The sequence below is a fragment of the Nuphar pumila genome, chromosome 11 (genome assembly GCF_984573655.1).
Source record: "Nuphar pumila chromosome 11, dmNupPumi1.hap1.1, whole genome shotgun sequence".
In the NCBI taxonomy this organism is placed as follows: Eukaryota; Viridiplantae; Streptophyta; class Magnoliopsida; order Nymphaeales; family Nymphaeaceae; genus Nuphar; species Nuphar pumila.
This window is the reverse complement of record NC_143259.1, coordinates 7,187,580-7,201,008: the sequence shown is the minus strand read 5'-3', so window position 1 is coordinate 7,201,008 and position 13,429 is coordinate 7,187,580. Positions and strand designations below refer to the sequence as shown.

The following is a 13,429-nucleotide window of genomic DNA, read 5'->3' as shown; positions in this document are numbered from 1 at the left end:
AAGGAACAAATCAAACAAAATATCTCATGACCAGTTCTCCATAAAAGAGCTAATACAATAAACTAGCGGACATGACTGACTGCATATTTTACACTTTGATCGAATATGCCAACAAATAAGACAGGTTTGTGAGCACTTTTTAACAAGCACCTTATGTATCTAAGTAGCAACATGAGACACCATACAAAGCATGAATTTTTTCAAAAGGTTAAAAGAAAATATGTTGTTGAGGAATACCATGTAAGGTCAGTATCTTAACAACCTTAGTGTCATATGAAACACTGATATATCATGTATTTTCAAGAAAAAGGGAAACATTAAGGTTCATCATTTTTTTGGTAACAGAGGAACAAGCATAATATATCAGCATCCACTCTATGACAGATGGACACATCATGCAGAATAGCATGATACTGGATCATATGAATCAAGATGCTCTTCAAATTTCCTGAAATTGAATGTCTCCACTCCACCTTTTCATTTTTTGCATTTATGAGCATTGTCGATAGAGTTTTTCTACAAATAGGATGGTACTGACCTTAGTTACTCACACAATACCCAAAAAACCAACTCCATGCCCCCTCTCCCTCAGGCCTTCAACATGCTAGAAATTGGAGATTTCCCATTTCATCTCAGATCAAATTCCAGGAACATGGGGAAACACAATGAAGATGATCTTGCTTGAAATAGATCTACAAGTTTAAGAAGGGATAAAAGTTTTCTGAAACTTTTGAGGTTTTTCATCAGAAATTTTATATTTTGCATATTTTAGTGAGACTTAAAAGCAGAAAACATTTCAAAACCAAGAACATAAATATATCCTCTTCATCTGCTGTGTTTTTCAATATTCCCAAATAGGGATTGTCAAAAGAGAGAGCCAAGAGCCACCAAGAGAAAACAGATGCCCTTTTGCATATCAATATTCCAAGTTATCTACAGTGTGTGACACAATCTGCTCTCGACACTATTGTTCACCAGGGGACACCAATGCTTATTTTATTATGTAATGCAATTAAAGATTCTGAATGCTTTCAGTTTAATTACTATGGAACTCTATTTAGTTCATTTGTTTTCTTTTTCTTTTTGCAAATAATTCTACAAAAATAACATAGAATATTGAAAATAATTGCTTTTTTTAACTGATTGGTTTATATGTTATTTTATTGTGTATTCTAATTTAAATAAATATGAAAATACAATCTATTTAATTTAAATAACTATGCTAACAAAATCTATCATTTTTTCCTCAAATGGTTAGAATTTTTATTTTTTAAACAGGATTTATTAATTTAGAATACACTGTGATACAGCATAACATGAATTGTTCTTCCAAGTTATGAAGTTGAAAGAACCAAGTTTTATTTTCACTAGGTTATTCATGGAGGAGTTCATCCAAGGAGTATCTATTATGAAAAGTATAAGGAAGAATGTGGGAAGGCAAAGTTTGCCTGGGTAAACTTTTTAGACCAACAAAGAGAGAGTGGATAAGGAGTCAACCCAAAGCAAACGCTGCAAGACACAGAATCAAATTAATGCTGAAGACAGGATGACTCCAATCAAGCAAAGACAGATGTGATCCAAGTCCTATGAAGAAAATGACAATGTTAGAAGGCATTTATCAATCTGCCACAACATAGTATAATCAATGCCTGTAGCAGAGTTGCCAGTCGAGGGAGCGGGGATCGGGAAGCAGGAAGCAGGAAGCAGGAAGCGAGACACTTTCAAAATTTTAGGAAGCAAGATGACTTAGAAGCGAACCAGGAATCGTCTCGAAACTGACCTAGAAATCGAACCGGAAGCGACCTAGGAAGCGAGGGGAAAGCAAAAAAAGAGAAAACAAATTAAAAATACAAAAAAAATGGAAAAAGGAGAGAAGTGCGCTTCCCCAAAATGGGAAGCGTGCTTCCCATTTTTTTGGTGTGCTTCCCAACACATTTCGGAAGCGCGATGTTTCACACTTCCCCATACTTAAGGGCGCTTTCAGTAACTCTGGCATGTAGTGTGTACATATATAGTGGTTGCTGAATCAGCACCAGGACACTATTGGAAACACAAATTTACTGGAGAATTTTGCGAAACCAATGTGCCCTCAAGAAAATAAAAAAAAATTATAATAACCAGAAAAGCCGAGTTAAGATGTTGCAATATTCTCATCAGCATTCATGAAATAGTTGTGACAATATTGCAATAATTTAAAGTAGGTTAAAACTTAGATCTATTTTCTCTCAGAATAATAAAAATAGAAATAGAAATACTGGTGAAAGCTTATGAGAATATCATGAAGTTATCACAGTTATTTGCTATAATTTAAAATAGATAGCAATTGAGTGTCTTTAACATTTTTTTTTAAATTCTTGTAAAACTTTTAAAAAATCTAGAGAACAATGCAATAAATTTGATTTATCTACCTACATATGACCGTGATATTTACTTACCCACTGATTATTATGTATGCTGATATTTTATTTATGTCTAATGCAAATGTATGGGCATGGAAACACATGCACACATGCAATCAAGAACCACTGAATGGGATTACAGGGATTCGGCCATTTTTGTGAAGATTTGAATATGAATTGTATATAAATGGATACGGAGCAGCAGTCAAAAAGGAGTATCCATGTGACATAGGCAAGAAATGTGGAGGAAAAGAAGGCAATTGGCATTTATAGAAATCACAGGAATGAAGAAAGGAAAAAGGGAACAAGAAACTGACAAAGATGTTAAAAACAGAAAGAAAACAAATGAAAGAGAACTAAAAAGAGAGAATTCACCCCTTGCCCTGCTATAATACCATGTATGAAATCAAGCTCTTGAGAAGAAGACAGTGGAAGGATCATCCATCACAATTCATTTGCACACTTCATATCTAATACTAGTTATGCTAAGGCATTAATAGACCACAAGAAAATTTTTAGTAAAACTGTCTTTGAATTTAGTATAAAAACATAAGAGAAATGCCCTGACAGAACTTTCAGTTCGGAAACAACTTCCTCAGTCCCTCATAAAGCTGCTTGTAACAGTGCAGGAATCCATGTGAAAGAGACAGTAAATGCTGCCTTGAAATGTTTTAATATTGATGAACAAGAGTAAAGAAACATTCCAGGTGCCCAAAAAAAATCTTTAGACAAATATAATCCATCTTCTTACTGAAATATATGACTAATAACACATAAAATTGCTGAAGATGTAACCTGGAAGGGCAAAATCTTTCTCTTTTCACGATCATAAGCAACAACTTCACAATCCAGCACAAAAGATTGCACTGAAGGCTTCTTGAATCTGAAATCTAACACAACACAATTAGGGACCCATCTCAATGGCTGCATGCACAATGCAATAACTGACAAAGAATAGCACATACACGTAAAATAAGTTATATCTGTTATCAAATTCCCTAAGTCCCTTTATCAGAGAACGACATACTGGTAATAGTCATATACACTTGCATACAAACAAAATCCTTGTATCTGTTGTCAGTTTTATGAAACTTTAAAAAGGGATGGTCATGCGGTAGATTTGTTCTATAACTCATTTTCCCTGAACTACAACAGTGTGAAACCCATGATTTTTTATCAAAGCAGTGCACACGTGCTTAATTTAATCATGCTGGCTGATCTGAGACCAGCTTGCTGGATATGATTATACACCATAGAATACAAAAACATAAGTACCGATCATAAAGAATGCAAAATTATTATGATAAGAAAAGCATTAACATGTAGAATAAACTTTCTTTATAATTAGAAACCCTCGTAAGATCCAGTGCATACTAAGCTAACCTAAGGTTAGATTGCATTGGAAGTTTATACAAAAGTTTTGGACCAGAGTTGCCATGAAACCACCGTACTTCCATAAGATGAAAATAAATGCAAACTTTTGGAATCAGAGATCAAACACAACAGTCCCAACCACTTCAAATCAGTCTAGCTTATATTCACAACATCTCATCAGATAAAATAGAAGTGAATTTTGCTTTCCAAGGAGGATCAAATGCAATAAATATTCACTATTAAACTTATGCAGTTATGCTTGGGGTTCTCCAATACTTAGGGCATGTTTGCAACACCTGTGATTTTTTAATTTTCACAGGTTTCTTGTGATTCTGAATCACATTTTAGAACTTTCACAAGGGTATTGGAAACCTGCAAAAATGCAACCCTATGAATGTGATTCCACCTGTGAATGTTAAAGCCTCAAAACTTGTGAAAGTTTTACACAAGTCTAACCCTATGTAAAACTCACACGTTTTGATGCTTAGCTGTGAATGTGATAAAGCAGTGACATGGTTGTTAAAATATGATGTATATTTATATATATATATATATAGATTACGACACATATACATATATATGATATATATATGTCTACGTGTCTATCTATATATATAAATATATATATATATATATATATTTATTTTGTAAAACCCCACAGGGGTATTTCTGTCATTTCACCTGTACACGCATATCATTGATATACTTTTTTCTTTTCTTTCTTTTTCCTTTATTCTTTTTCCTTTTTTTATTTTTTACTTTTTTTCTTTTTAACAATTGAGAGGGGTCCACATAGAGTCGTTGGACCCCTCCAACGGTCATAAACATGACCGTTGGAGGGGCTCCAACGACTCTATGGGAGCCCCTCCTTGGGTCCCTTGCTGTGTATAAATAAGGGGCACAGCCCCATGTATTTCCTAAGCTTCTTGTGAAGCATTCTATGAAGTGAAGAATATTTTTTACCTCTTTTTGTGCTTGACCACTTTTGTGGTTTATTTTGCCCCTTTGTGGCCTCTTGTGTATGTGCGTGCTTCCGTGCTTTCACTTGAAGACTTTGCCCCTTTTCATTTGGCACTTCATTACATGGTATCAGAGCCTTGGTTAAGAAGGCTTCATCGGATTCTACCTTGACAAGTAATACCTCTCCTCTCTCTTGTCTTATTAATTTGTTTTTCTAAATGGCCAACAAAGATGCAAAAATCGATCTATCTTTCAAATTGGATGGGACCAATTACCGCATGTGGGCCGCCGCTATGGAGAATAATCTCAAAGGTAAAAAGCTTTGGGGTTATGTATGTGGAACCATTCCGGAACCACAATTGAAGTTAACTAAATTTGAAGGAAATGAGGAAAAAGCTTTGAATGAATAAGAAAATGAAAAAGCTATTCTTGATTATTCTTCTAAAATGAAAGATTGGGAAAGTGAACATGCTAAAATTTTAGCATGGTTCATGAATAATGTCGAGTTGAAGATTTGTGCAAACCTTGCAAAATTCAAAAAGGCTAATGAAGCATGGTTTTTTATGAAAGGCATGTACACCCAAAGAGACCTTGCTAGGCATTTTTTTCTACAAGAAAAGGTAAGAGCTACCAAGCAAGGTGATATGAGCATTAGGGACTACTATAGTGCCTTATCCTCTTTGTGGGATGAACTTGTCCTTCTCAAACCACAATGGGAAGGAAGTGCTATTGCTATGAGACAAAAGCAAATGGAAAAAGAGAGGTTTTTTCAATTTATTCATGGGCTTCGTCCCGAATTTGAACAACTTAGAGGATCTCTACTTCATAGGGCCTCTACCCCTCTAAGTGATATTTTGGCCGATTTATGTCAAGAAGAAACCCGTTTGGCCTTGAAAAGAGATGTTGATGAAGTGCATGTCGTGTCTAGACCCGGCAACAATGTAAGAACATATAAACCACCACATTTTTGGAAGAATAATGGTGGTGGAGGAAGAAAATTTATTTGTCATAATTGTAATGAACCGGGCCATATTCGTCCTGATTGCCCTAGATTCAAGAAGAAGGTGGCTTCCGTGGGGGAAACTCCTCCAATCATCAATGAAGATTCAAAGAAGGATGGTGACATAAAGGAGTCCATTGCTCATCTTACCGAAACTCTTCAACAATTTATAAAGATGAGCGCCTCTACGTCATCCTCCTCACCTTCCACTTCCGGTGCCGCCATCTCCTCTTTTCCAGGTATGACCTATTGGATTCTTGACTCGGGTGCCTCTTTCCATATGACTCCAAATGCATCACTTTTATCAAAACCAAGTCTCAATAAATTTAAATCATATGTATCCACCGCTGATGGAACGTCTTTAAATGTTGAAGGTATTGGAAACCTTGAGAAAACTTATGACCAAAACAAAGAATTTTTTGTTCCCAAAATCCGAATTATTCCAAAACTTAATTTGAATCTTTTTTCCGTCTCTCAAATTACCGATTTTGAATGTAATGTCTCGTTTTCACCAACCCATTGCTATGTGCAGGATCTCCGGTCCGGGAAGCGGATTGGGCAAGGCCATAGAAGAGGGGACTTTTACTATATGGATTTTTTGTCTTTGCCATCCAAATCATTTTGTAATCACGTTCAATCCAAAGATATTGAGACTTGGCATAAGAGACTTGGACACCCTAGTATTTCCAAGTTGTACCTTTTTCCGTTTTTGGAAAAATTTTGTAATACAAATACATTTACATGCAATGATTGTATTCTTGGGAAAATTCACTCTCTTTCATATTCTCATAGCAATTTTGTGTCAAAAAGGCCTTTTGAACTTGTGCATTCCGATGTATGGGGACCGGCACCCGTTATGTCCAAAGGGGGCTTCTCTTACTATGTTTCTTTTATTGATGATTTTACTAGATACACATGGGTTTACATTATCAAGAATAAATCCGATGTCTTCATTAATTTTAAAGAGTTTCACGCTCTTGTTCAAAATCAATTCCAACACAATATAGCCATTTTTAGGTCTGACTCAGGAGGAGAGTACATGTCTAAAGATTTTCAAAATTATTTTAAAACAAATGGAATTTTGCACCAACAATCTTGTCCCAAAACTCCGCAACAAAATGGTCTTGCGGAAAGGAAACATAGACATTTAATCGAAACCACAAGAACTCTTCTTGTATCTAAAAATGTTCCTAAAAACTTTTGGGCTGAAGCTCTTCTTACCGCAACATATCTTGTGAATAGTATGCCCTCCTCTTCTTTAAAAAATGTTTCGCCCTTTGAAAAACTTTTTAAAATTACTCCTGATTTTAATAGACTAAGAATCTTTGGATGCAAATGTTTTGTACTTAGTCTAGGACAAGATAAGTTGTCACCTAAAGCTATTGAATGTGTGTTCATTGGCTATGGTGAGAATCAAAAAGGCTACAGATGCTATGATATTCGAAACAATAAATTATATGTGTCGAGAAATGTAAACTTTATTGAAGATCAAAATGGTTTCGATATCCACACATCTAAGGAAGACATCGATTATTCTTTTCTATTCGACTTAGCTCCTAGGACTGAGTCTCCTGAGGCAATCACTTGTGATACTAGTTGTGATGGAATTTTACATTATAATATACCACAACATGAGAATACTTCCCAAAATGAAAACCTTAATGATATAAATGTATATACCCGGCGGATAGGAAATGAACATCAACCTGCCATTGACAGATACTCTCAAGACTTCTCTTTAGAAGAATCTATTGATAACAATCCACCTAGGAGATCTTCTCGTACTAGTAGGCCACCACAAAAAATTGTGTCTTATGAATCTTTTTCGCCGAATTATAGGGCTTGTCTCATGTTAATACATTTGTATCATGAACCTACCTCATTCAAGGAAGCTAAAGATCACCCACATTGGATTGAAGCTATGAAAATCGAATTAGAGGCTCTTAACAAGGCCCAAACCTGGAGCATTATTCCTCAACCTTTAGGAAAAAAAGCAATTGGGTGTAGATGGGTATATAAGGTCAAAACCAAATGTGATGGATCTCTTGAAAGATACAAAGCTCGTTTGGTTGCAAAAGACTACGCCCAAGAATATGGGATTGATTATGAAGAAACCTTTGCTCCTGTAGCCAGAATGACTAGTGTACGAACCCTAATTGCTTTAGCATCCATAAAACAATGGCCAATATATCAAATTGATGTTAAAAATGCGTTTTTAAATGGAACTTTGTGTGAAGAAGTCCTTATGGACCCTCTGCCGGGTCTTGAAATTGGGAAAGGTAATATTCTAAAATTAAACAAAGCTCTCTATGGTTTAAAACAAGCACCAAAAGCTTGGTATGATCTTTTTAGCAAAGTAGTTCTTGATAATGGTTTCTCCTCATGTTACACAGATACTGCTTTGTTTGTTAAATCTTCTAATGAATACATAACAATTTTGTTATTATATGTTGATGACATGATTATCACAGGTAATGATAAGAAAGGTATTGATCTTATTAAAAATATTCTTAAGAAAAATTTTGATATGTCTGATCTGGGTTTTCTAAGGTATTTCTTAGGAATTGAAGTTGCATACTCCCCCAAGGGGTATGTCCTATCTCAAATGAAGCTTGCCTCTGACATTATTGCTAAGTCTGGGTTGACAGATGACAAAAGGGTGGAGACTCCAGAAGTAATCAATGCCAAGATGAGAGCCAATGATGGCACTCCTTTAGCAGACCCCACGCCTTATCGTCAATTAATTGGATCCTTAACATATTTATCTATCACCAGGCCTGACATTTCACATGCAGTTCATAGTGCAAGCCAATTTCATACTGCTCCTACCACTACTCACATGGCAGCAGTAATGAGGATTATCAGATACTTAAAATTTTCCATAACTAAGGGAGTATTCTTCTCCTCTTCTTCACCTCTTACTTTACTTGCGTATACTGACTCTGATTGGGGGGGTAACCCCGATTATCGTATTTCTACCACAGGTTATTGTGTGTTTCTTGGGGAGTCGCTTATCTCCTGGAGGTGTAAGAAGCAGCGTAAAGTTTCTCTCTCGTCTACCAAAGCAGAATATCGTGCGATGGCCACTACCACAACTGAGATTATATGGTTAAGAAGCTTACTTAAAGATATGGGTGTCTCATTCTCAACTCTTTCAAAGCTGTGTTGTGACAACAAGAGCTCCATCTATATTGCTAGCAATCACACTTTTCATGAACGAACGAAGCATATTGAGATGGACTGTCATTATGTTCGAGATGAGTTCCTACGCGGCACCATTCGACTCTCATATGTTCTTACCGAATATCAGTTGGCGGACTTCTTCACCAAAGCTTTGCCTTCGCCTCGCTTCTACTTCCTCCTTAGCAAACTCTCGGTGATTTCACCGTGTGTTTGAGGGGGGGTGTTAAAATATGATGTATATTTATATATATATTACATATATACATATATATGATATATATATGTCTACGTGTCTCTATATATATAAATATATATATATATATATATTTATTTTGTAAAACCCCACAGGGGTATTTCTGTCATTTCACCTGTACACGCATATCATTGATATACTTTTTTCTTTTCTTTCTTTTTCCTTTATTCTTTTTCCTTTTTTTATTTTTTACTTTTTTTCTTTTTAACAATTGAGAGGGGTCCACATAGAGTCGTTGGACCCCTCCAACGGTCATAAATATGACCGTTGGAGGGGCTCCAACGACTCTATGGGAGCCCCTCCTTGGGTCCCTTGCTGTGTATAAATAAGGGGCACAGCCCCATGTATTTCCTAAGCTTCTTGTGAAGCATTCTATGAAGTGAAGAATATTTTTTACCTCTTTTTGTGCTTGACCACTTTTGTGGTTTATTTTGCCCCTTTGTGGCCTCTTGTGTATGTGCGTGCTTCCGTGCTTTCACTTGAAGACTTTGCCCCTTTTCATTTGGCACTTCATTACAACGGTGTGACATGATGCATTCACCCATGACAGATTTTCTCACAAGTCAAATTCACAACCTAAAAGCAAACATGAGAAAGTTAATGCCTGAGCATGTGAATCACATAAATCACTTCCTCATAGACAAAACTTTCACAGCTGAATAACATGTGATCAAAACAAACATGCCCTTAATATGTCATATCTAAGAGATGACTGCAGTTAAATTTGAATTAAGAAAATTTACAAGATGAAAAAAAGACACTACAAACCAATATCTTGATCAATTTCTAGCTTAGAAGAGCACAGAAAATTTCTCTGAAGGAACTTCAAAGTCGGAACAAATTTACAATGAGGCATTATATTAACAATTTAACACCAAAGCAAACACAAAAAATCAATATACACATAGCCAGTTTGCAGTGTTGCTTTGTCAAAAGATCAAGTGAAATAGCATAAAGCAGAAAGCAGGAAGGAACCAACATTATGAAAGACAAGAACCGGAAGCTACAGAAAAGAAAGAGAAATGCAAATACATATGTGATAGATTAGCTCAAGGCCCAACTCACACAGGAATTGCAACTGATAGGAAGCATTTGCACAATAAAATTCATCCTTTTAAACTGAGAATTCTACCTTGCAGTTGAAGCAACAACATCAGGGAACTTTTCAGTGTTCCTTTCAGCATTTCGACTATAGATCTCAACTTTTCCATCATCCATATAATGTATCTACATCAAAGATAATAGAAATCAGAAGACAACATGGACATATTTAAAGAGGAGAATCTGGAGGGTTGAAAGAAGATTAGGTCACCTGGGCACGTTCACCATCATACTTATATTCACAAGTGAACTCAGTGTCTTGGAACTTGTCCAGAATTTCTGACACTCCCTTGGTAGGTTTAGCTAACATAGGCCCAACGGGCACACCCAAGGAAAAACAACATGCCTCCAAGAGCTTCCTCACACCAACAGTAAGGAGCGCAGAGACAATTCTATCATATATAGGGAGAACTGAGTACACTTTTTTAACTGTTCTAGCAGCCTGAAAATGCATTACAAGCTATATTACCACAACCAAATGCAAAGCAGACTTATAAATTGAGAGTTATATGCACTGAAAGTTATATCGCCACAATCAAATGTGAAAAACTTGCAAAGACAGCAGTAGTAGCAGTAGTAAACAATGAGTGTACTAGTAATACTGTAATAGCAAACCATGAGATTTTTTAAGAGAAACCACCATATAAGATGCTTCTAACAATCACAGTGACAATAAGCGATCACAAAGACTAACAAGTGAATCATGCATTGCTTGCTGATCTACCTCTTCCAGATGGGACTGGATTTGTGATGATGGAACTGGAGGAATTTCAGAATATACCGCAGCTTGTCCCAAGGCAACCAAAACAGTCCGCCCAGCCAAACCAATCCGCATCTTTGACTGCATAGGTGCACCAAAAGTTCAGAAAATCTTCGAACATTTTAGAAATAAAAGGTTCAAAATTGAACCCAAACCTGCAATAGCCGGACAAGATACTGAGGTTCACAATCGGTTGCGGCCACCAGAAGGTTTCTTATACGGGTTCTTTTTTTGTCTTGACTTTCCTTTCCGGATTCCTAGTCGCATTCATAAACAAGCAGGAAAAACCAGCTAGGATAAGTCAAAGAAAAAGAAATTTAGGACGTTTATTTATGAACCGAACAATACAAGAATTTCTTGCATCGTCTCCTCTCCTTTGCTCAACAATGTCGGATAGAACTTGGCAAAACCATTGACTAGCACAGCCAGGCTTTGGAGGGACATAGATGAAGAAGCTCAGAGACTCAAAAGCTCAAATTCCAAAAGCAACCATTATAAAGGTTAAGAAATTTTGGAAAAACAAGAGAGGACAAATGCATTTATTTTCTAGATGTACGAGATGCAGACTCTGTCGTGAGTATGAAATGGAATGACTAGATGTTCAAAATCCAACCACAGAAAAGAATGATTTTCACAAATAGTGATGCATGATACCACTAATACAGATAAAAAAGAATAGATCCATGAACACTCCAATATGGACAAACAAAATCAGTCAAAGATGTGCCATGGGCATAATCGATCAAACTGCCTGTTGATTGCCAACCATAGTCACCAATATCAGTATTAAGAACATCTTGGGAGCAGTAAAGTCTTGGGATAAATTTCAAATTTTCAAGAAAATACAACAACAACTACTACGCCTTCATCCCAAAACAATTGGGGTCGGCGATATGAACCAAAAAAGAAAATCATTCTGGGTCTTCCACATGAATCCTTCTCCTCCAATCATTTCTATCCAATGCCATGTCCTTGGTGAGGTTCAAAGCATTCATATCCTTTCCTATCACCTCCATCCATGTCTTCCTAGGCCTACCCCGACCTCTTTTAACTAATGTATTTTCCCATTTCTCCATCCTTCTAACTGGAGCATCATTAGGCCTTCGCCGAATATGTCCAAACCACCGTAAACGATTCTCTCTCATCTTATTTTCAAAGGGTGCAACGCCTACCTTCTTACGTATCTCCTCGTTCTGAATCTTATCTTTTATTGTATTTCCACACATCCATCTCAGCATACGCATCTCAGCTACACTCATTTTTTGAATATGATGTCTCTTGGCAGCCCAACATTCCGTACCATATAGTAAAGCGGGCCTAATAGTCGTCCTATAAAACTTTCCCTTCAACCACAATGGCATTCTACGATCGCACAATACTCCAGTTGCACTTTTCCATTTCATCCACCCAACCTTTATCCTATGATTTACATCTCCATCAATTTCTCCATACTTTTGAATGATAGATCCCAAATATTTGAAACAATCATCCACCGATATTTCTTGCTCACCAAGCTTCACTACACTCCCATCACTACTTCGTTGCTTACTAAACCGACATTCCATGTATTTTGTCTTACTCTTACTCAACTTAAAACCCCTTGCTTCCAATGTATGTCTCCATAATTCTAACTTAGCATTAACCCCAGCTCTAGACTCATCAATCAAAACAATATCATCAGCAAACAACATACACCACGGCACATTTTCTTGAATTGATCTTGTAAGCTCATCCATCACTATAGCAAATAGGAAAGGGCTTAAAGCAGATCCTTGATGTAACCCAACCGTTATAGGAAAATTGGTTGTCATCCCTCCACAAGTGCGGACATTGGTTACTACTCCTTCATACATATCCTTAATTATACTAATGTACTTGAGAGAAACACATTTCTTCATCATTGTCCACCAGAGAACGTCCCTAGGTATTCTATCATATGCCTTCTCCAAATCAATAAAAACCATATGCAAATCTTTGTTCCTCTCTCTATTTTTCTCAATAAGTTGTCTAAGAAGATGTATAGCTTCCATAGTTGATCTTTCAAGCATAAAACCAAATTGATTCTCCGATATCATGACAACCTTCCTCAACCTAGACTCAATCACCCTCTCCTAAAGTTTCATAGTATGACTCATGAGTTTTATACCACGATAGTTTGTGCAATCTTGTATATCACCCTTATTCTTATATAGAGGCACCAAAGTACTCTTCCTCCACTCATTAGGCATCTTATTTGTCCGCCAAATCTTGTTAAAAAGATTTGTCAACCATTCTAAACCTTTCTCTCCCAAGCATTTTCAAGCCTCGATAGGTATACCATTTGGGTCAACTGCCCTTCTTGATTTCATTTTCTTCAAAGCCTCTGCAATTTCTTTCTTTTGAATCTTGCGCATGAAGTC

General features: G+C 36.4%; 1 protein-coding gene across 1 annotated transcript in view; it reads right to left on the bottom strand.

Annotated features, from left to right (window-relative positions):
• Positions 1-13,429, bottom strand: part of LOC149821798 (DNA ligase 1-like) — a 42,124-nt gene that overhangs the window by 23,809 nt on the left and 4,886 nt on the right. The window contains exons 2-6 of the mRNA XM_089981058.1: positions 11,186-11,287; positions 10,995-11,111; positions 10,482-10,712; positions 10,302-10,396; positions 3,195-3,282 (exon numbers count right to left, since the gene is read on the bottom strand). Of these exons, the coding sequence (XP_089837184.1) occupies positions 3,195-3,282; positions 10,302-10,396; positions 10,482-10,712; positions 10,995-11,111; positions 11,186-11,287 (633 nt within the window). The remainder of the gene's footprint in view (positions 1-3,194; positions 3,283-10,301; positions 10,397-10,481; positions 10,713-10,994; positions 11,112-11,185; positions 11,288-13,429) is intronic.